The sequence below is a fragment of the Phoenix dactylifera genome, chromosome 16, assembly GCF_009389715.1.
Source record: "Phoenix dactylifera cultivar Barhee BC4 chromosome 16, palm_55x_up_171113_PBpolish2nd_filt_p, whole genome shotgun sequence".
NCBI lineage: Eukaryota > Viridiplantae > Streptophyta > Magnoliopsida > Arecales > Arecaceae > Phoenix > Phoenix dactylifera.
This window is the reverse complement of record NC_052407.1, coordinates 1,867,605-1,891,297: the sequence shown is the minus strand read 5'-3', so window position 1 is coordinate 1,891,297 and position 23,693 is coordinate 1,867,605. Positions and strand designations below refer to the sequence as shown.

At 39.1% G+C, this 23,693-nt stretch overlaps 1 protein-coding gene across 4 annotated transcripts; it reads left to right on the top strand.

The window, feature by feature from the left end:
- The first annotated feature begins 439 nt into the window (after nucleotides 1-439).
- On the top strand, nucleotides 440-23,586 carry LOC103717802 (probable GTP-binding protein OBGC2). Of its 4 annotated transcripts, none has more exons than XM_026808730.2 (12): nucleotides 440-655; nucleotides 3,114-3,589; nucleotides 4,696-4,787; nucleotides 7,400-7,483; nucleotides 10,687-10,764; nucleotides 15,454-15,654; nucleotides 15,743-15,850; nucleotides 19,947-20,021; nucleotides 20,206-20,408; nucleotides 22,706-22,741; nucleotides 23,024-23,179; nucleotides 23,308-23,586. In XM_026808730.2, the coding sequence occupies exons 1-12, from the start codon at nucleotides 549-551 to the stop codon at nucleotides 23,366-23,368; spliced, it is 1,677 nt and encodes a 558-aa protein (XP_026664531.1). In that variant the 5' UTR covers nucleotides 440-548; the 3' UTR covers nucleotides 23,369-23,586. The 4 variants fall into 4 exon arrangements, with proteins under 4 accessions (XP_026664531.1, XP_026664530.1, XP_008804547.1 ...); XM_026808729.2 differs by having other exon boundaries at nucleotides 22,697-22,741; XM_039134542.1 differs by lacking the exon at nucleotides 440-655 and adding an exon at nucleotides 666-1,697 and having other exon boundaries at nucleotides 22,697-22,741.
- Nucleotides 23,587-23,693: the final 107 nt, after the last annotated feature.

The following is a 23,693-nucleotide window of genomic DNA, read 5'->3' as shown; positions in this document are numbered from 1 at the left end:
GCGCGTACTTGGTGGACCCCCGATACGTAATGGACCACGGTTGTATCCTTCGCGCAAAAAAAGGATTACCTTCCTTCGCTCCTTCCACCGTTGGATTACCCACCGCACAGATCCGAATGCGATACAAACGCCTCATGCATCCGCCTGCACAGCTCTCAAAGCGAGCAGTGGATGATCCAACGGTGGATTCGCGCGAAGGAAGTTAAATCCTTCATTTGCCCGAAGGATACAACTACGACTCGATAACTATAAATATTAAGTACCATCCCCCCTTTCCTTGATAACGGTCTAATCCGAATCTTAAGCCTCCAGGACATCGGTTAAGAGTCACGCTAGACTTGGTTTAGTACTGAAGGTCTTTTTCTTGAGGCTTAAGATCTCTTCGCCGCCTAATGACGGTCCGTTGCGAACGGTCCAATCCGTGCCTATTTAAGCCCGATGATATTTTTTTTGGGCTCCGGTGTCCCCCTCCAAGAAATCATCTCATCCGTGAGACGCTGCTCTCTCTTCGTTAGAGCAAGAGAGCACGCGAAGGCGGCTCTGTCTGGATGGCTCTTCTTCTCCACCCTTCTCTTCCTCTCAGTTCCCAGTGGCTTCGTGAAGACTCTTCGACGCACTGTCCGTTTCCCAAATCCCTCGTCTTTTCCACAAACAGGTTGTTCGCTTCCGACATGGCTCCCTCTTTCCTTCTCGCTCATTAATTTTACCCCTCTTTTTAGCGGTTTTCTGCTGGCTTTCTCTCGTTTCGCCCTCTTTTTCTCGCCGTCTCTGCTATCTTTTCCAATCTTTCTTTGGTCATGAGGTGCAGCACTTGTTGCCTATTCTTCTTGATTGTTGCGTGAAGCTGAGGAATTTAGAGAAATTAATCATAGAATAAATATATTTTATCTGTCTTGAACTCGTGATTTCTAATCATACCGTTCTTGAAAATATTGGAAGTTCTTGAATTTTTTGCAATTTTTTTTTTTTTTTTTTGGTAGGATTGCAATTTCTTTTTATTGGCTGAACAGGAAAGCAATTATCTTGGAATGTTTGAACCGTTCGCTGACTAGTCAATAATCTTTCGTTTCCCCCTCTTTTTCTATAGTCTCTGCTATCTTTTCCAATCTTTCTTTGGTCATGAGGTGAAGTACTTGTTGCTTATTCTTCTTGATTGGTGTCTGAAGCTGAGGAATTTAAAGAAATTAATTATAGAATAAGTAGATTTTATCTGTCTTGAACTCGTGATTTTTAATCATACTGTTCTTGAAAATATTGTAAGTTCTTGAATTCTTTTGCAATTTTTTTTATTGGATGAATAGCTAACCAATTATCTTGGATTGTTTGAACCGTTCACTGACTAGTCAATGGTTTATGATTTTTGTGAACCTGGAAGAATTAACAATGATTCTTATTGTAGTTCGCCTAATCCTTCTGTTTCGCAACCTAAGTGATGTCACATCCTCCCAGTGGATCAACTTGAGCATCACAGTTTGGGTATGATAAGAGGTGAAGAGGTGTCTTGCAGATTATTAAATTTAACCAAAAACACCATATGATAAGCTGCATTTAGTTAAACACCATATGATAAGCTGCATGGGGTGCATCGTTGAGTGAGGCGGATTATTTATATTGGATTTGATAAGCAAATGATGTATTTATGGATTGAGCAAAGAAAGAATGGCCACTGCGTGGGTCAGGAGTCTGGGAATCAGATGGTATGTAAGGGAGTTGATGTAGATTTATATCGATTTCTATGTGATTTTCTTTTAAATTTGAGATGACAACCCATAGTTTATGATGTCTAATCTCTTTTACATATTCTTGTTTAATATTCAATTTATCGAACATTGAATTCTTTTTTGGAAATTTGGTGAACCCCTGTTTCTCTTTCTGTCTCTCTCCAGAATTTTCATCTTGTCTAGTTGTTTTTAGACTCTGAATTTGTGATTAAATATTTAACTGAAGCACTCTGAGTTTATTAGTTCATAGCGTTTTGTTCTGTTGATTTGTGCAAGCAAGGAGTACTTAAGATGATAGTTCTGCAATGGGCATTGTAATAAGCTTGAGAAGACCAGATTATACTTTAGAGATAGTTTCACTAAGATGATAGTTTTGCATATTCAGGAGAAAAAGGTACAAGCATGTTACAGCTTTGTAAATTCTCATTTTGTCTTCATGAAGGATTTTAGTAGGAAAAAAACTATTTCTTATTACAACTTCTTCGAAGAGATATTGTAGGAAGCCTGATAGCATAAGAGATCTGATGCATACACAAGGACGGCCTGGATTATTTCGCTCTGTCAACATCTTCTCAAGAAGTTTAGATGATGATGATAGGGTGAAACCATGAGATTTTCTGTAAGGGTGGGTTGAATGTCCATGTTTTACCTTGCCTTGCTGACATTTGCATCGGACAAAAGGTTTCCGATCATGGCTTTGTTAGGGTTAAATAACATAGTCACTTTTTATATTTTCTGAAAATTGTAGATACATAGGCACTTAATATAATAAACTAATTTCCGCAGGCTGGGGCCAAAATAAAACTTGGTTGGACCTAAGAATCTAGGGGAACCCTCACCAAGTAGGTTGAAATTGAATGCTTACACGTCTGTGACTGGCCTGGCCCTTTGATATATGCTGATGGACTATCGTTACCTAAGTCAAGCTGCGGGTTCTATATTCAGTAAATGAGCTTAAAAATGATATTGGAATTGCATGACTCTTTGACATAAAAGAGCTAGTGTCTTCAGGGGCTTCATGCTGCTTAGACAAGTAATCGATAACAGCCCAAAATATTTGGCTTTAGCTTCCAGTCTGTTTTTGATTGGTTTTTGGTCAGCCTCAAGTATTGGTAGGATTAAATTTTACTCTTCTCAATCTTTATATCCTTTACTGTAGCCACTCACTGTACTAGTGGTTTCTGATTTCTTGCTTTTTACATTTCTTTGTTTCTCGATGTTCTTATTTCAATGAAAACTTTGAACTATTTTCATTTATTGTACAATTGGATTCTGATATCTTGCTTTTTACATTTCTTTGGTGCTCGAGGCTTTTGTTTTGATGGAAATTTTGGAATAATTTTTGAATTTCTAGATTACTCATAATTTTACCATGAGTTATCTCTTTTGCAGGGGTAGACAGTGGAGTTATAGTTCAAAAGGCATTCAGTACTTTGTCATTAACTGCAGATCTGCAAGGGTCAAAGAATCTCCGTCCACTAATGCTGCCGCATTGATAAGAGAACCACACAAGTATTTTGATCAGGTTGTCATTACTGTACGTTCTGGAGATGGAGGCCATGGTGCTGTTCTCAGCTTGCCAAACCTTAGAAATACTTCAAAATCACAAGGAAAACATGACCAGGAAAAGTCAACGAAAAAGCGCACATACAAAAGGGATTCGGATGGCTCACTTATCCTACCCATTGGCGGACATGGGGGTGATGTAGTCATATATGCAGATGAGAGCAAAGAATCTCTCCTGGAATTTCACAAAAAGAGCCGGTATGGTGCAAAGCGAGGGGGGAATGTTGATGCCATGGGTACTCTGACTTCACAATTGCATGATGGATATGCTGCACCAACGCTACAAATACCTGTGCCTGTAGGTTTGTAAATTATGTGATTAAATCTATTTATAGATTTAATTTTACTTTAATTTTTAAAGCATATATGAACTGTCATGTTTTGGGTGTTTTAATTTTTGATTGCTTGATGCTTCTGCTACACAGAAAAAACTTTACTCCAATGTGTAGATCCCTGGAACATTATGTTTCGGGTGTTGTAATCTCCAAGCCTTTAGTTAATGTGTATTATAGTTGTAGTATGTACCTGCATGATGCATTTCCACTATCTTGCCCGGATACTTGGCATATGTCAAACACTCAAAGATATACAACCAAGTAAATAAATACTCTAAAGATATGTTAGGAAAATTTTATAGAACATGGGTATTTTCATTTTAATAATACATGAAGGGTCTATTGGAACATTGAAGTGTTTACAGTTATGAAATTTCCAGTACCCAAATTAGCTTCTTTGTTTGGAAAATGTTCACGAGTTTCTCTGTCTTTGTGCCAGCAATTTGAGTATGCTTCATTTTCCGATTCCGATCCTATTCCTAGCTCTTCTTTGCTTTCCTTTTCTTGTTTGAAATGGTAGACTAATAATAATAAGCACACTCATCTTTGTTTTCTTTAACCAGTCTTATTGGAGCGAACTAAAATATGTATATATTATTAAATCTTTTCCATGCCCACCTAATTTAGAGTACCGCATGCATTGGTGTGAGGGGATCAAAACCATCCATGGAATTGTTCACCCTAATATAAAAAAATGCCAATTAACTATGACCATGCATACTTCTGTCAATTAGATATATCACGTTGAAACCTTAGCCATCTATAAATAAAAATAAGTCATGTGTGTAACACGTGCCAAATACTGGTTCAAAAAAAACCAAATGATGTGTTGGTTGTTGTATTTCTGTTTGTAGATTTCTGAATTTACCTTGCTAGACTGCCCATATATGAAGATTAATGGTATTTGAATGCAAACATCTCAACATTCCTCGTCGCCAAGATTTTTACCAGATTCTTCACCATCTGTGAATGCCTATCATTTTTATAAAGTGTCTAGCTTGACAAGATATTGAATCACTGAATATTAATTAGACAGAGCGACATCCAAATCTAACTGTTTATAATAATGACAGGTACAGTTGTAAGACGCAAGAGGGGGAAGTTTCTTGCTGACTTAGCACATCCAGGTGATGAAATTCTTGTTGCAAGGGGTGGTCACGGTGGGGTGCGTACTAAATTATGTTCATATCTGCGGAAAGTCAGATTTAATGCTTTTGTTACTATTTCAGATGATGTATGCTGGCTTTCAATTAACTGAGGTTATGCACTGACAACATGAAATAATCAAAAAAATCTGATCGTTTGGTGAAATTACCTTACCTGTGTTATTTGGACTTGGAAAATTCTAGATGAGTTGCTGATCTTAACATTGCTCAGTCCAAGCTCTGACGTATCTTATATTATGCAAATATTAATCAAACTAAAACATCATCCCCCCCCCCCCCCCCCCCCCCCCCCCCTTCTTTTTTTTAAAGCAATATGGTGGTTATCTGCCATCACCTGGATTGAATGCAGGCTTTCCCATGGAGAGTTGGGTGCGGACCAACTGAGCTAACAGCTGTTAGCCACAAAAACAGCTGTGTGGTGCCATGTACTGTCACATATTGGCTCAGGATAGAGACAACAGCAGTTATAGATATGCAAAAGCTATATAGATATGCTTTTAACCTCCCTTTTTCTTATCTTGGCTTATAGATTAGCTTTATTTTTACTAATCAACAAGTTTCAGATTTTTCAATTACATGCCTGCCTTATCCAAGGAAAGACAATAGAGCCCCAGCCCCTAGATGTCTTAATGTGGATGATTGTCTAGCTAAACTACTTGGAAAGCACATTGCAATGGTAAAGAGTTAATTAATTAATGAACTTCAAGCATACATAGTAACAAAATCATTTTAACGTTTATGCCATGAACCAATATAAGATAAAATTATCAAAAAGACTATAAGAATTGAAGTAGACAATTACGCATTAATATACTCGAGGATCTAGATATTAATTTTTGCTATGTTCTATTGTTTTGGATGGCCTAAAGGTAAATGAAGTTATCTTCAACCATGTGATGACCTTGGTGCGATTCTATAGCCTTAAACCAGGTGTTCTAAAGCTGATAACCACATTGCTGTTGCTTGCAAATTTGTTTAGGAGAAAATTGCTGGCAAGGAAATATTGTTTCTTCTTTTGATTTGAAAATCAATTAGATGATTCTTTCACTAGTTTGAAGGATCTACATGGCAAGTTATGCATGATTTTTTGTCAGTACAACAACTTTAGGAGGGAAGTTTGATTTTTGATTGCATTCGAGTAATGACCCAACTACTTACTCTTTAGTTTTGTGAGCTGTACACTGTATATGCACTTTCTTATAAAAGCCGAACTCAAGGTCTGCGGAACCGAACCGTCCGGTTCAAGGTATCCCAGGTCGTACCGGCGGTGGACCAGGATGGTTCCGCCATTGAAACCGAGACTCACCGGAGGGGAAGAAGAAGAAGAGGAAAAGAGAGATAGAGAGAGAGGGGGGAGGGAGAGGGAGAGGAGGGAAGAGAGAGGCCGGGGCCAGCTGACGAAGGCCGAGGAGCCTCCCCCGCTCTATCTCTCTATCTTTTCCTCTCTCGTTCTCCCTTCCCCTGGCGTAGAAGATGTGTCGATATGGGCCCGGCATGGTGCAACACGGGCCCATACCGACTCATCCCGCCGGGCAACCGGTACGGTGCCTGGTACCAATTCCACCGTCCTTAGCCAAACTACTATACTATGCAAAAATCATGTCCCCTGTTGAGGACATGTTCTTTTGCCTCAATATCCCAATGAATGGTTTACCTCTCTTTCCATCCTTTCTTCTATGTGCATGCACATGCATGTGCATGTTTGCTTGCATGTATATGTACCGTGTACATATGTATATATGTAAATATGTGCCTATTCTCTCTGAGTATATGCCAAGTTTATGCCTTTTACTTGATTCGAGGTATTGCTCTAGTTCTTGCTTTCACCAAGCCCTATCACTAAGTTTGGAACTGTAGTTGCCATCGTCCAATCGACAGCTTGTTAGAAGCATTTGAGTGGATGAAGGCAACTATCATTTCTGCCATTTAAGCTATTGTATGGCCAATTTTTGTTTCTTTTTAAAGATGTAGATCAAAAAGATGGAGTCAATTCATGTAAACTATGGAAAATGTATTATGTACGTGTAAACCTATACTGAAATCAATAATAAATAAGCTCCTTTCGCTATGATAATATATAAATCTATATACATACAAACACGTAATATTTTTGACATTTTGTTTTTCAATTTCCATATTCACCCCATTATAAAGAAATTTTTCTTTATTTTAGTTTCAGTTTATAAAATAGAACAAAATTTGATGGGAAACATGAAGCCTTCTTGTCTTAGAGCTGACAGGTGTGCTTCATAGCTGTCATATTTGATGCAAAGGGGCTTGGATGATTATGTCCATGTCATAGACCAAGATGAAATTTGATGGGCCTGGCTAGTGGCTGTCTCCAAATTTTTGACTGCATAATTTACTTGCTTGCTAGCAAGATTTCTTGATCATCTTGCTATTATGTCTGTAAAGTTTCAATTTTCTTTTGCATCCTGTAGTATGCAGTATAATAAAATATGCTTATGTAATTTTGATGTCTATGAGCTAAAGCGGCACGCAGATTAAGCCTGATAGTCAATACACAATATTTTCATTTTACCATAGTGCTTAATTAACTTTTATTCACTTATTCACTGTTATACGTGTCATGCCCTTTTCTTTTTCACAGATTAGCTTGTTAGAGATGCCTGAACATGGAAGGAAAAGGTTGATGGCACTATCTAGTAATGTGATGAGAGATGAAAGTGACAAGGTAAGCTTCTGTCACTGTGTTATTGAAGCTGAATTTAGGTATATCTATCAATTATTGTACTTGCTTAGTTGTAATTTGTTGTCTCTCAAAATGAATTGTAGCTGTCGACATGTGATGCCTTTGATGTACTTGAGATGCATTGATCAATCAAACTATTAATTAGTTAATTAATTAAATTCAGGAAAGTAGGAAAATGAAGAAGATCGCATTCTAAGGAAAACTCCTATTTGCCGCACTTGCGTCTGTCAAAGGTCGGCATAGTCTGGTAACATACTGTTTGTGCCTTTGTGGTGCCTGCTAGCCTTGTGCCATCCTTATAACATGAACAATGAGTTTATGCTGGTCCTTGTCTATCCATGCCACTGTGTGCCAATTGGCATGCACCAGCATGGACTGATAAGAATTGGTATGTACTCTAGTAAGAGCAATACAGGGGGTTCGTATCCCCTGTTCTATGCCTGTCCTTGGCTGGCAGAATACATGCCATGCAGCAGGGACCAACACTTGACTGCATTCATCGCAATAATAGTTGATATTGTATAATAATAAAGTACACAATCAAGACTTCTAGATCTAGAACCTTGTAAATGGTGTCTTTCATTGCTTTATGATCTCATGAATGACTGCTAAGGATACCAACTTTTTGCAGCTAAAATACTCAAATAAGCATATAAATATTAGTTATGTGTATTAGTTGATACTCTTAGTTTGAAGGATTTGCGATGTACATATGCAATCTCTGCTATTTGCATGTACCTAATTTATTGCGTGTACATATGCATCAATTTGTCCAAATTCCATAACATTAAATTTGTATATATAACACATATATTGCTGCCTCTGACTCTGATTAATATGTGAATGATATGACTCTGGCTCGTTTCATAGAATCTCGGGCTCGGGCTCAGGCTCAGTACCGAGCTCTGTATTGGTCTCGGGCTCGTTTGGCACAGCAAAGGCTCGGGCTTGAGCTTGTAAAGCCCGTTTCAATTACGAGCTCGAGCCCGAGCTCGGGGATGGGGATGGGGATGGGGATGGGGATGGGGCGGACGGGGGAGAGGGTGGGGGGGGTCGACGAGGTGGAGGGAGAGACGGGGGCAGGCGGCTGCGAGGGCAAGGAGGGAAGCGTCGTCGACGAACTCGAAGTAGCGGGGCTGCGGGGGTTGAAGACGCAGGGGGCGAGGAGGTGGCGGAGGTTGGGGCAGGCAGCGGCGAGCTTGGAGGAGCGGAAGCCCTCGGCGGAGGAGGTCGAGGCGGGCGAGGGAGGCGGCGGCGAGGGAGAGGGTCCTGGGCTTGGAGGATCTGGAGGAGGTCGTCGAGGGAGGCGTGGAGGAGGTCGAACCGGGCGAGGCGGGGCGGCAGAGAGGGTCCTGGGCCTGGGGGATCTGGAGGAGGTCGTCGAGGGAGGCGTGGAGGAGGTCATCGAGGGAGGTGTGGAGGAGGTCATCGAGGGAGGTGGGCTGAGATCCAGGTCGGGGAGCCAAGGGAGGCGTGGAGGAGGTCGTCGACAACGTCGAGGGAGGCGGGCTGAGATCTAGGTCGGGGAGCCGAGGGAGGCGTGGAGGAGGTCGTCGAGGGAGGCGGGTTGAGATTCAGGCCGGGGAGCCGGACCCTTGAGAGCAATATTTAGAGGAGAGAGGTGGGGTGGGGTGGAGTGGGGGGTCTGTGGTCCGGGGGAGAGTTAAAAATGGTTAAGTCACGAGCCCAAACAGGCTCGTGAGCTGCTTGAGCTCGAGTTTAAATGGACTTTATTTTGGGCTCGGGCTCGTTTGATTAACGAGCCGAGCTCGAGCCGAGCTTTTACCTGGCCGAGCTCGAGCCGGGCCCGAGCAACTCGGCTCGTTAACAGGCCTAATCAAGGTTCGCTGTACCGGTCGGTACCAGTCGGTACCGAGCGTACCGTACCCGTACCGATGGGTACCGGTATCGGTACACCAATGTCGGTACGGTCGGTATCGAGCGTACGGTACCGTACCGACACTCGGTACGCCTATACTAGTGCGGCACCGGTACGGGGTTCGGTACCGGTACGGCGAACCTTGGGCCTAATGGCTACAATATCCTTTGAACTTTATCTGAAGATGTTAGCTAGGCTTTTGAGTAAGTTCATCTCACATTTTTCTCTCTCTCTTTGGGGGAAATTGGTTGTTAATATTTAAGATGCGATGCAAGAAGGATTAGGAATGATATAATTTGAACCTTTTTTTTATTGAAGATGAAGACAAAATGGAGATAGACTATTAATGAAAAGATTAAATTAGTCCTAAAAGTTGAGATGAGTTGTGAACAGGCTGAGCTGAACTTATCATTTCATGACAGTTTCTGCTTTTAATTCCCAAGGATTTCTGAGAACTCTAAAGTAAGCAATAACTTTTTTAAAATTTTTAAATTTACTCCTCTTTTAATGTTAAACCAAATCAATTCCGCAAAATATAATGGAGAAATTTCAAAAGACCAAAGAATGAAACATAACTTGTATTGCATACCAGACCTTTAACTACAACCTCAAAATTTAAAGATCTTCCACTACACGCTATCATGACTGTTGAAACTTGCCTTCTGATTTGATCTACTTTGAGCATATGTTAATTTGCAATCTATGGTTGAGTATGTAGATGTGGTAATCTAATTCCTGATATGTATCTTGATCCATTAGACAAACACTGCCAAGATCACAGAAGGAAAACCACATGTTAGAGTAGGCAAGAAAATGACAGAGAGGCTATAAAATATTTCTATCCCTTTTGACTTTTGTTAATGGTACACAAACTGAAAGGATGAAAGCCTTAACACAAGGAGAATACCTAACCCTATATGAAGATTTTGAATCGGTTGGATTTCCTATAACATCATACCTTAAACCTTGGCATATGTATCGCATAATTTATTTGCTATTAGCAGTATATATCACATAATTTATTCACAAATGTTTCACATAACATTATATTTTAGGCCTTTTGATTTTTGCTTAATGGTACACAAACTGAAAGGATGAAAGACTTAACACAAGGAGAATAACTGGTTCTATATGAAGATTTTGAATCAGTTGGATTTCCTATATCATTATCCCTGAAACTTTGGCGTATGTATCCCATAATTTATTTGTTATATCAGTATAGCTATTGAAGTTATAGTTGGTCTCATTCACGAGGTGTTTGTATTTTTTTTCTCTGTATAAGCATCTTGTTGCTGCTTTTTTGAAGGTTCTAGTTCTTGGTCAGCCTGGGGAGGAGGTTAGCTTGGAACTCATCTTAAGAGTGGTTGCTGACGCTGGTCTTGTGGTATGTGAACAAATCTTGAAGTGCTTTCTAGGTCTGGCATTTATTATATGAAATTAGTGGTCAGTAGTGCTGTGCTCTTCATTCTTTTAAACCATCAACTGCAGTATCTAGAGATAAGTTTAACTAGGTTGATGAAGATGACAATTCTTACTTACCATGAGGAACTTTAGATGGGATGTAATATTAACTTTGATTGCCATGTGTTCTGAAATGCTATGTAATTCAAATCAAAGGAGGGTCAAACACTTGCATCCTCAGTTTTATTTGTACAATATGATACATGATGCCTTTCGAGTGCAAAATAATTGGAAGGCCATATAAAAGCTTATTCTTTTTTAGTTAAGTGAGGGTGAGAGGGCCTTACTATGATTACTTTAAATTTTGTCAAGAGTTTCAAGATATATCACTTTTATTTGGAAATGTCATAAAAGGATGCCTGATTGAAATAAGCCAGTAAGCTGTGTAATGCCTAGCATTTATAAGGTGGTATCACAAGTACCTTCTAAATGTGTGAAGGTGGTGACAAATTGCATTGTTTCTTCTTTGCAAGGTACTTTTATATTTTTTCAGAAAAATGGCTGGCTACTGTGAGAGATATGCAAGAATCATTTACAAGATTGACAACAAAGGAAGTTCTTGCTCTTGAGTGTTTTTTCTAATGCTTGCAGTATCTAAAAAGAAAAGAGAAATAGAGGCCAATGATCTTCTGTCACATTATTTTTGCTACCAGTGGACCCCATTTCGACATTGGCTGCACATATAATTTTGTATTTGTTTGGAAACCAAACTCTCATATCATTTACTATATTGTCACCATCGCAAGTAGATGTTTATGCCGCTACAAAAAAACTTATCTTTTCTGATGCTTTTTAAAGCCTATACCGACGCTTATAAGTATCGGTAATTTTGTCGCCGACGGTTTCTAAGGCGTTGCAAAAGTGTCAGCTATGTGAGAGTGGAAAAAAAGAAAGCCGACGCTTTAGCGTCACTAAAAGCCGACGCTTATAAGTGTCGAACAGTTAGCGACTCTTGAAAGCGTCGGCTTTTAACCGCTAATTGTTTTTATAACAATGCTTTAAAACGTCGTTATAATTATTTTTTTAAAAAAATATAATTTTTTTTTTCCTTTTAGCCAGCTTTAAAGGTCAGAGGTCATCCTTCTAGCACCGTATTTGCATTTCATGATCCTTGTCGGACCTTCCTTGAATCCATACAGCGTGCTCCCCTTGGCTCGATTATGCGAATAATCTACCAAAAACCATAGAAAAGAAAAGAAAAAAATGATAAATCAAAAGATCAATCTAACAATCAATCAACCAAAAACACAAAATCATCCACAACTATGAAAGGACAAAGAAAGAAATCAATCAATTTGTACGGGGAGAAAAAGACGACCAAAAACCACGAAAAGAAGCACTCACCAAAGATTCCAAAGATGACATTGTGCCCACAGGGAGCCTGGCCTCTGGAGAGCACCATGCCGACCTTAAGACTCCCAGCCATCTCCGACGAAACGGCGCCCGTCGGCACCAGCTGGCCGATGGTTGATCGCAGAGATTAGGAAACAACTTCTTGATCTCATCTGCAGCCCATACCATCACAAATATTACTATCAGAACCTCAGGTCGATCTACATAGATCTCAACCAAGAACCGAAAGAGAGAAACGAAGGAAGATGGATAACGGGGTTTCCGGCGGCGGAGTTCGGAGCCCCATCGACAATCTTGAAGGGCCCTCTGACGGCAAAGGGGAGGAGGAGGGGGTGGTTGAGGCGGCTTGTCTGCACCTCGCTGTACACTGCTACGAGGCGGCCAGGCGACCGCCCCTTGCCACCGTTGGTGAGGACAAAGTTTGCAGCCATCGTCGGAGATCGAGAAAGATTGATCTCAAATGAGACGCAAGCGAGCGACGGAGAGAGAAGGGGAGGGGGTTAGGGATTTGTAAGGAGGGATGGCTGGGTTGGAAGGGGTTAGGGATTTGTAAGGAGGAGGGGCAGCTGGAGGGGTTAGGGATCGGGAGGGGGCTCCGACGACGCTTTCTAAAGCATTGTTGGGGGAGGGGGGATAATGCGTCGTTGGGGGCAATCGGCCTCCAACGATGCTTTCTAAAGGGTTGTTGGGGGTGAGGGTGCAATTGGCCTAAGACGACCCTTTCTAGAGCATTGTCCTGGGGGTGAAATTTGGCCTCCGACAATACTTTCTAAAGCATCATCCTCGTGGGACGATTAGGTCTCCGACGACGCTTTCTAACGCATCGCCTTAGCGCACTAAGGCTTCCGACAATGTTTTTAAAAAGCGTAGTATTAACTTAGGCTTCTGACAACGTTTATAAGTGTCGTCGTAGCTCTCTTCCCACTCTGACATTTTTAAGCGCCAGAATATACGGATGCTACCTCCTCGCATCGCCAAAATTTGACGTGGTGACTAAATTGGCGACGCTTCTTTATAACGTCGGTGGATCACTATCGGAAAAGCCACTTTTCCCTGTAGTGTGCTTTTTTTCCCACTCTTGTATGCAAGAATGCATGGTAGTAGACCTCTTCAAAAGCCTCCAATGAGAAGTTTGGGGAACACCACACTTGCCCTGGATTGACAAATCCAAAGGACTTTTCAGCTGTTTGATAATTTCATCATTTTCCTTTTGTTTTTGTTGTTGGAGGACTATTCTGGATGAGCATTGCTAGTCTCAAATTACATTGGCATCATTGTAGTTGGTAGACCTTGAGCGCTTTTTAAGGCTCTTTCTTAGATGTTTTCGGTGCTCTTTCTGCTAACCTAGTCAGTGGTTGCAAACAAGCTTTTTCTATGTTTTGCTTACTTACAATAGAACCTCAAAATGTCAGATAGTTTAACTCACTTTTTCTATGCAAAAGAAGGTTTTGAAATGTCTTCAAATACTTTTTCAATACTAAATTTTTCCAAATAAATTACTCTTTTTTTACCAGTTTGTTTCTATTCTTGAGCCTTTCTAACTTTATGCAGGTTTTTTCTTTTTTTTTTTTCCTTTTTTGGTTAGTCTGAGTGAAATGGACACTTAAGCTAGCTAGATTGTTACCTAATTAGAAACTTAAATCAGAACTAGAGAACTCATGTAATTTGATTAGGATTTGATTCAAGATCCGTCTGAGGTTTTCGTTTATTTCTTGTAGGACCCTTTTTCAAGGATTTATTTTTGGCCATTCTATGAGGACCTTTTTCTGAACCGTTTCTTCCATTTATTTTCTGTTTATGGGTTAACTGCCTCTTACACACTGTTTTGGCATTTGGTGTCTTTTCGAGATTGCTGACAGCATCTTGGTATCTGTAAAATCGTTTCGGTGTTTAACTTACAAAGCCTTGTTCTCTTGGTTTATGTTGCCCTTTCACACTTGGCTGACCAGAACTGCAGTGTCTTCCCTGAGAGTGTTTGAACATCAGGAAAGCCTATTTATATTAAGAGATTTGATACTCTATTCATTTTTTGTATGTTTTGCTATTTCACTTGGAACTTATTGGCCTGCTAAGTGCTCAATGCTTCGTTGCATTGTCTAGACCCTGTCAGTCATTTTGCTGTAAGGTGTATGCATGCCTTACTGTGTCCTTAGCTCCCAATTCTTGCAGTAGTGAGGTTGAGCATCATTCTTGCTTCCTTAGTGCTTTAGTTTCTTCTATTACTTTTATCATGCTCATGTATATTTCGGTGTTGCTCCAAGCTTTGTAGGTGGAAGCTTGTCAACAAAGATGAATTACTGCAACTATTAATATGATCAGGGTTTCTACTGGAACTGTTTCTATTATACAAGCTCATTTACTAGAGTGATCCTAATGTTGGTTCTTTGCATCCCTTCCTAGGCTGATCATGAGATTCCAAAGCCTTTTGATTGGTTTGAGCATACTATTCTTGCTAGAGATATTTTTAGCATGATTTAATTTTGTATAGTGCTCTCTTGGAGCTTAATATGATCAATCATGAACCCAAATATTCATGTAAAACATCCAAGGGGCCAACATTGACTTTGACTATCACAGATATTTTAGTGATTTGCCACTAGCGATGGAAACACCAACTAAATTGAGAACATGAGTATAATCATATGTCTGTCCCTTTGCTGCAGTAACAATGCTCATATTTTCCTAAGTAACTACTAATTCTACACTTTGGTTATGTTTGCCATTTGTGGTATATCTAGACCTACTGAGATTATCTAAACCCTCCTGGATTCTTGAATCAGGTAAGTCTACCCTTACTCATCCATCACCATTGCTGAAGCCACTTTGATTTGCTCTATTAATACTTCACCAGTTTTTATTTTACATAAGGATGCTTTTATGAAGGGGTGCAAAGAAGGTGAGCCATGCCAACCTGTGCTTTACGTTATTCAGTAAGCCCAATGCTCATATTATTGTCATAAGTCCTTATAAAACATGATCAAAATGCACGAGGTTTGAATTAATATAAACAAACAACCATTACATTGCCAAGGCCCAAGAGACATCAGAACAAATAGTGCTTACTATATTAAAAAAAGAGAGCATATCAGCATTTCATTTGGCAATAGGAACTCTGTAATTGATATATAGGTTCTAGAGAGCTACCTTATCAACTCAATCCTTGTTGCATTGAGTTTAGTGAAGTGCTTGCTCATGTATAGCTTATTTGTACTAAATAAAGGAACATTTGGCTGAAGGGTATCTTATTTGCTCCCTTCAGGGACTCCCAAATGCTGGAAAGTCAACTCTTTTGGCAGCTATCACGCTTGCAAAACCAGATATTGCTGACTACCCTTTCACAACTTTAATGCCAAACCTTGGTCGCCTTGATGGAGACCCTACTTTAGAAGCACTTAAGTATTCCTCTGGAGCAACATTAGCTGATTTGCCTGGTCTGATTGAAGGTGCTCATTTAGGCAAGGTACTTCTGTGTTCATCGTATCTTGTCATATTTTCCTTTATTGACAGCATCAGATGCTTTATTCACAAAAAAATATATTTTATTACAGGGGCTTGGTCGGAATTTCTTAAGACACCTAAGGCGAACTCGGCTTCTTGTTCATGTTGTTGATGCTGCTGCAGAGAACCCAATAAATGATTATAGAACTGTCAGGGAGGTAACCTATCTTTTTGCTCCTTATGTAGCAATTTATTAGTTTCTATCTTCATTTTGTTTTTGCTCTTTTTTTTTTTAACTGGAACCTCTTCAATAGCTTACTGTAGTAGATGACTTTAGTGTGGAAATGGTTGAATGTGGTTCTAGCTATTGAACTGATGTTTTATGAGCAGACATAGCTATAAAGGCTAAGCAGTACCTCAGATATCAGAGATAGTTTTGGTAGAATTAAAGGTACTTATGGAATTCTTTGATCATATGAAGTAAAATATGGTCAATTAGCTGAATGATACTCAGCTTGCAGGGTGCTAGCCAGTGGCCAACACTGCACATGTTGCATTGTGCCATGCTGGATGGACGCGTTCCTTGCCATAACCTGCCCCCCCCCCCCCCATCCCCACCCAAAAGGGGGCTTAAGAGCTCTGTGACCATCCCATTTTGAACCAGCACTGCATGATACCAAGTAGGTTGCTATGGCTCGCGCTTGTGCCAGTACTGATCAATATGGGCAGTTGAAAACATGGTCATGTTAATACAGTTGGGATATTGAAGCTGTTAATTCCTTTTCTTGAAACAGATGTGCCCATTGTCTTAGTGGCCTTCAGATAGTAAAAGCTAATAGCGATAGGGAAAATTGCCATCAAGTAACTGGAAATATCCTGCCATTTGACTATGTTTGAAGTTACCCTGCAAAAAATGCTTCTCAAAAGCTCAAATTAAAGTGAAGTTGTATCAAGAATTTATATGCATGTTACAGAATCCTTGATATAGTATTGAAAATACCATTATTAGTCTTTTTCTTGTCATGTTTGAAGTGATGATGATGAATTGGTAAGTCCTATTATATAACATTTGATTGAAAGTGCATGACACTGAAGTAGTCTCGTCTTCCTTAGCTGACTGTACCTTTTATTGCCAGAGTCCAGTCAATTTCTGAACAAATTTTGTTGCAATTATGATGTTATGTTTTGGGTCAGTGCACCAACCCATGATAAAATTATCTCAGTCATCACCAATTCATGGAGAAAAGTCGATCATATTAACTGCTACCACATATCTACTCTCAAAAGTCGATCTTGATTTTTCACATACATTATTATATTTATAATGCTAATCTATTTCAAAGACATGTTTCCAACTCTTGCATCAATAAAATAATAATGTTTCAAGTCACCAAAAGTACTTTCTGTTTCTACCATGCCATGCGAACAAGAAAACTGAACTTAGCAAAGGATCCAAAAACAAAATTGACCAACAGATGAATCCAGAACACGCAAAAGACCACAACATAAGCATGAAACTGGTAGCTAGAGTCTGCAAAGGATTTCAAAACTTCCATTGCTATGAAAATTTTTTGGGAGCCTAATAGGCTTCAAACTTCTCTCATCAATTTTTCAACTAGATTGCATGTGATAGATTATTTATTCTAAAAGAGCTGTGGACAATGACTATGTGCTTAAATTGAAAGTTTATTTATAGTTCTTTCAGACAGCTTAGAAAAAAGTTTTGGAATACTCCAATGATGATCCACATGAAAATATTTATCCTTTAGATAGATCTGAATATCTGATTATGGTAGAATTGAGATTCTCCATATTGACATTGCCAATATTGTCTTTTGCCAACTCCAGTGTCTGAAATTAAGCACATGCATGTGTTAGATGCTTTGAATTAACATGAATGATAAAATTTTATTTTTGATAGTAATATTTTAGATACTCTTTGTGCATATCTTTCTACAGAGGATAGATAGTCTTTAAAAGAGATTTAGAAGAAGTGCAGCTCAAAAACAGGGTGCATCTATTAGCTTGTCAAACACTATGTTTATCAACCTATCCCTTTTTTGAATTTGGGCTCATGATATCCCTATCATTTTGGATCCTGGACTCCACAATGGTGGGAGCCTCGTGCTCTAAGCTACCTCTTTTTTTGAAACATAGAAACAACCTCTTTGTATGTGGAGGTAAGGCTGCATACTTCTCAGGCGCAATGGTAAGGTTGCTCCATTATGATCTAGTGTCACAGGTTCGAAATACGAAGCCTCTCCACATATAGAGATAACATACATACGAGTACGACCCTCCCCAAAGCCCACAGTGGTAGGAGCCTTGTGCATTAGGATGCCCTTTTATGTCCCTACCATCTAGAAGGAGGCTTCTCTTATACCTTTTGTTAATGAATAGGTGATATTTAAATCCTCAAAAAAAAAGAAAGGCAAATGGTACCAACAAAAAAAAAGATAAAGCTATGTTTATTTAGCAGTATCCCACAAGTGGAGATGGTAAGCAACAAACAATTGCACAGACACCACTTGAGTTGATTATATTTTTTAAGATTGTAGTTGTATAGTCCCTGCTTTGTACTGTTCGTGTAAGTGCTATAGAATTATGGATCCTAAGTACCTTGAAACTTTCTGGCATCCTTGAATGTTGGAGTAGGAGTATCATGTTTGCCAACCTTAACTTGGATATGGTATCTTCTAGTAAAAATATGATTATACGATGTCTAGTTTAATACAAAAACTGCATCAATTTCCAATTGTGTCTAAAACATATTAACCCATTTTGCTTGTTATAAAATTGTACCTGACTTTTATGCTATATTATGATAAGGGCTATCATGCCCTGAAGTTTTATAAACTATATGTTGTTGTGTTGAGGTGTCAATTTGATAGCTTGGAGAAACAAGGATAAATCTAGACATAAATTTATTAATGATGGCTCAGATATTATCATATAGAAGATGAGTAGATAGGCAGCAGATTGTGTGATATGATCAAGTGTGATGTAAGATACTCCAGTAACAAGAGAGGCTTAGGACATGTATATAAGCAATCTAGAATGAGGACCTTAGAAAATATGGCTAGAAGTTTTTAGACAGGATCTGACGAAGCTTCCACTTAAATTTAAAATGCAATTCTTTTTAGGTAAAGAATTGCTCAAAGTTTTTTTTAAGCAACCTAAAATAATGCAAATGACATGTCAAGGCAAGGTCGGCGGAACCGTCCCGAATCGAGTGGTTTGGAGAGTACCGAGCCGTATCGGCGACTTACCGGGATGGTTCCGACAACCAAAACAAAAATTATCCGATGGAGGGGGAGAAGAAGGAAAGAGAGGAGAAGAGAGAGAAAGTGCAAGCAGGGGAGGGAGGGAGAGGGGGAAGGAAGAGAGGGTTGCAGAGGCTAGTGAGCCGTGGAGGAGGGGCTCCGCCTCCTCTTCCGTGCGACTCCGTCGGCCTCCGCCACCCTCCTCTCTCCCTCCCTCTCTCCCCCTTCTCTCTTTTTCTCTCTCCTATTCTTCCTTTTTCCTGCCTCCTCTACTGTGTCGGTACGAGCCTGACAGAACGATACGAGAGCATACCGACCTGTGACGCCAGGCAACCAGTCTAGGCTCCGGTTTCGGCATAGCTGACCTCGTATTAGAGGAAGTATGGATTGTTGTGACCCCTTATCTTATCGAAGATTTTTACTATTTTAAATAACTCGATGAATATATTCACTTTTGACTGTTACTTCTCTCTCTTTCTCTCCCCTACTCCCCACCCCCTCCTCTCTTCTCTCTCTCCTCTTCCTTAAAGATCTAGCAAGGCTTGAATCGAGAGTGGTGAAGATGGAGTCTTTGAAGCCACTATTAGCGATTTTTTTCATTATTATAATTTGTATTTGTGGATAGGTGACTCAAGCACCCTCGCCAAGGGCCAATTCAAGTCCTTTCTGCGAGAGTGCTTATGGACTAAGGCTATAGTTCTCATAGTACATATATTTTAATATGTTTTGCATTTGCCTAAATTTTGTTGGTTTTCTCAAGATAAAAAAACTGATTTTGCATTATCTTGGACTTCCAAATGCTTTATGCTACACAGATAAGATCTAACTAGATGTTTATAAGCTCTACTCTTTCAGATGATAATACTACCATTTTAAAATCCACTTGGCCTATGATGATGCTTGCATCAAGGATGAACTAAGCCATGAACATTTGGACTCTGTATCTTCATCCTTTCACGGTGGCTAATGTTTCTTTATTGCATGCTTATGATAATCAAAAAACACTACTTTTGCCAGGAGTAGCTTTGACAATAGGTGGACCTTCTTGCAGGAATTACGAATGTACAACCCAGATTATCTTCAACGACCATATATAGTAGTGTTAAACAAGATTGACCTTCCAGAGGTGCATTCTAGTTCCATTCTCCAATAAAATTCATGCTCTTATACAAAGCTATATCCATGTTTTTACCTTCTCCTTGGTTAATGATCCTTTGTATTTTGCTCAACAAGATTTAAGTAAGACTCGACCATGTGTCTCATGAAAATATTTTCAGTCTAAAATAATACATCCATCACTTTTATAACAGGCTCGGGATAGGCTGCCATCATTGGTACAAGAAGTCTCCAAGATTGGATGTAGAGAGGCACCTAACTTAGAAATGAGGCAGGAATTATCTGCTGAAAGTAAAGGTGTGCCCATACTTTCCTCAGGAGCTAGTAATGAACAGTCAAAGGAAAAGGGGATAGAGGATTATCCAAGACCTCTTGCAGTTGTGGCTGCTAGTGTTTTGTAAGATCCTGTCCCAGTATAATCTTTATTCTGCATTTCCTTTAAGTATAATTACTTCCTTCTCTTACTTTATTTCCCTTTCTTTTATGCTAGGCCTAGTTACATTGACATCCAAAATAATAAGACTAAAATGCTTGTTACATTTCGGAAGTATGATTCTTTCATTAATGATTAATTGGATCCATAAATATCACCATTAAACACAATTTCTTTTGTCATACTTTCCTAATGAACTTTTAGTCACTACTTCTCCAGATTCTTTTTTTTTTTATAATAAGAGAAAACTTCAGCTCGGCATAAGAAAGTGGAACTATAGTTTATAATAGAATATTCAACCTTTTTGGACATTTCTTATTGTTATCGATGTTTAATAGCGGGATACACCACCAGACACCTCTATTACCCTAGAAGAATAGCTTAATGGGGATTGTTCAACTTTTGGAAGCTCGCTTGTGTAAATTGTCAATTTATAGTAGAAATTAAAGAAATATAGAGAGTATTAATGACATTACATCCACGGAAAGATGATCTATCATTATCCCATTGGCTTAATTATCCTATATTTATAGTGCCTTCACATATTGTCTAGATAGAATTGTTGGCTTGCACCAAATCTCAATCCTTCTTGCCAGCAACGTATGTATAGTAGAATTCCTTAAAGGCAGGCTCCCACAGGCCACAACTTTAAAGACTATTATGCAGATGCCCAAGCAATCGATTGTAACAACATTGGGTCAAAAGGACCAAGATCAACAATTTTTCTCAGCAGCTAACAGCAGATTGATGATGCTGTTCTGATATGAACTAATCCTACCTGTGAACCTGTTATCGTTGCCTGAAAGAAATCTCATCTTAGATCTGAACCTAGAATGAGGTGTTGGGAGTTTCTATATGAGGTGTTTCACTAAGAATTTGATTTTAATGTGTGCTTGCCTTGCATCATCAAATTGCAGTGGTTGAGAACTAAAAGCAACCTGGACCAAGGATGTAGCACACCTGAGGACAGCTGTTCACAGGGCACAAAACAAATTCAAAATAAACTAGACCAAGAGTGCGGAACCTATTACAGATCTCTGAGAAATGCTCTTTTTGCAGCACATGGAATTGAAAATAACAAGGGCTCAAGAATGATGCCTAGTTATTATACATGAGGCATCAGGCACTGCACAATTGCACGTTGTGTGTGTTTCTATGCATTTAACAAGGGTATCTGCATGTCTGTGTTCTCAAGATTATGTCCGAGAGTATAGCATTTTTAACCTGCCAAGTTTTAGAATCTGTATTAGGTGAAATCATAGGTTGACATGATGAATTTGCATTCTTTCATAGTTCTAATAAAACTACTGTGCTTATTGTTTTGCTATAGATTTTTTCTGCAACATGTTTCATCTTTTGTAGATTTAATCATGCTAATCAGGAATGTCGGTAATGGAAGATGTCTATTGTTCAGTCACTAGACATGTGCTACTAAAGAAAATCAAACTTAAGTTGGTTATATTTACTGCAAATACTGGCCTCCTGAATCCATAACATGGTAAAGCTGAATTCTTTATCTGTTTTTTTTGCTGTTAATATAATGGAATCGGACATTGTCTCTTGAATGATTATTAAAACTTAGATCATGGTTATGATGTGGAATAAAATGAGGAAAGGCACATGAACCTATCTTTCAGTGACCTTATCTGGAAGTGGGCTGGATCCTATAAAATTTCTTGGCTAAGTTGTCAGGGCAGTTTTGCTTCTCTTTTTCTGGTGTGTGATTATAATGTTTGGAAGGGCTTTTAGCTCCTACTACCATCTAGCCTTGGCTTCGTTACCTGTTTCTCAATAGTTATACTAGAGTTGACCATGCATACTGCATGTGAGAGGAGATATGATGGTGCGATTCCCCATCTCATTTGAAATATCTTTTGTTTATTTGTGTAATTCAATAAATCTTTTAATAGGCAAAATCTTGTTTCAATTGACAACTTGACTAAGTTGGCTGTATTTCTTTCATATTTGAGTAGCATAGACATGGGGAAAATGCGAGGATGTGCAATGCTAGTCTCGTCTCCTGTTTTCCATTTTTTTTATTCTAGATAATGTTGCATGCCATGTGTCACTGGATTCAATCATTCATGGCTTTCACATTATATAAATGAACAAAATATTTGACTTTATTTGTGGTATGCCTCCCATAAAGATTTGCTAGAATTGATGTTGGCTACAAATCTATTTAGTCTTATGGTTTCTTAATGGAAAGCTATTTGTTTTTATACATATAGGATGTTATTTGATATCTGCAGTTTTTGCAGACACAACATACCTTTGTCTCTATGGTTTAAAGCAAGGTACGCCGTCTTGGTACCGGGCCCATACTAGTGCCACCATATCACTATGTTGGTACAGTACGGGAATGGTTTGACAATACCGAATGTCAGTACCTTTCCTGTATCGTGTACCGATACCGAATTGGTACGGTGCAGTACGTCCTGTACTATCCGGTTTAGTACGGGACGACAAATCTTGGTTTAAAGCTTCGCAGTTGTAATGCCATAATTCTTTCTTTTCCGGCTGGTTCTACCCATTGTGGCTATTATGTCATAATGTTGTTATTTTGTTGCTTGTTGCAGAAAACTCGTTGGCATTGATGAAATGCTGAGGGAGATAAGGGCAGCTCTAAAGAAATGCCAAGATTTAGAAAAGGCACTAGAAACAAAAAAAGTGCAAGAAAATCATCGCTTAATTGCATATACCTACGAGCAAAAGTTACCCAAACTGCCTGCATTGTAAGTAGCCATCAGCTCCTGCTGTCATGTGTACATATTTCTTTGAGCAAAGTCCTGTGTACATTTTTATTAAAGAAAGGGAGTATATATTAAGCAACTTGTTGACTGATGGCTGCATTTTACCATAGGGGGTCAGGACCTTGTACAAAGGCTTGGAATACTCTAAAACATAATAGCAGAGATTACTGATCAGGGGTTAGGAGTATCAATAAGATTTAATGCTTCCAAAAAGGGTGGTGTTTGTGGGTTTTATACTTGTTTCCTGCTGGTTGTCATGTACTCTGTTGTATTATATGGTATTTATGTTAATTGAACTTCAATTGACAGTTTTATGAGACCAAACAATTAACATGCAAGTGAAAATTGTTAACGTGTCAAGGACTGAAATGTTCTCTGTTATAAAGAAACTAATGCCAAAAACTGTTTGCATGGAGATGTACAAGATGTTAAGATGCATGCAACGACATGGAGCAATTGTTGTCGGGAAGTATGATAAATGAGGGCAAACAAAAAG

Bases quoted from the DNA above. Each gene is read 5' to 3' on its own strand.
- LOC103717802 (XM_026808729.2), top strand. From the start codon at position 549: ATGGCTCTTCTTCTCCACCCTTCTCTTCCTCTCAGTTCCCAGTGGCTT. The intron at 656-3,113 runs GTTGTTCGCTTC...TCTCTTTTGCAG, and splicing joins CTCGTCTTTTCCACAAACAG to GGGTAGACAGTGGAGTTATA. The intron at 7,484-10,686 runs GTAAGCTTCTGT...GCTTTTTTGAAG, and splicing joins TGAGAGATGAAAGTGACAAG to GTTCTAGTTCTTGGTCAGCC.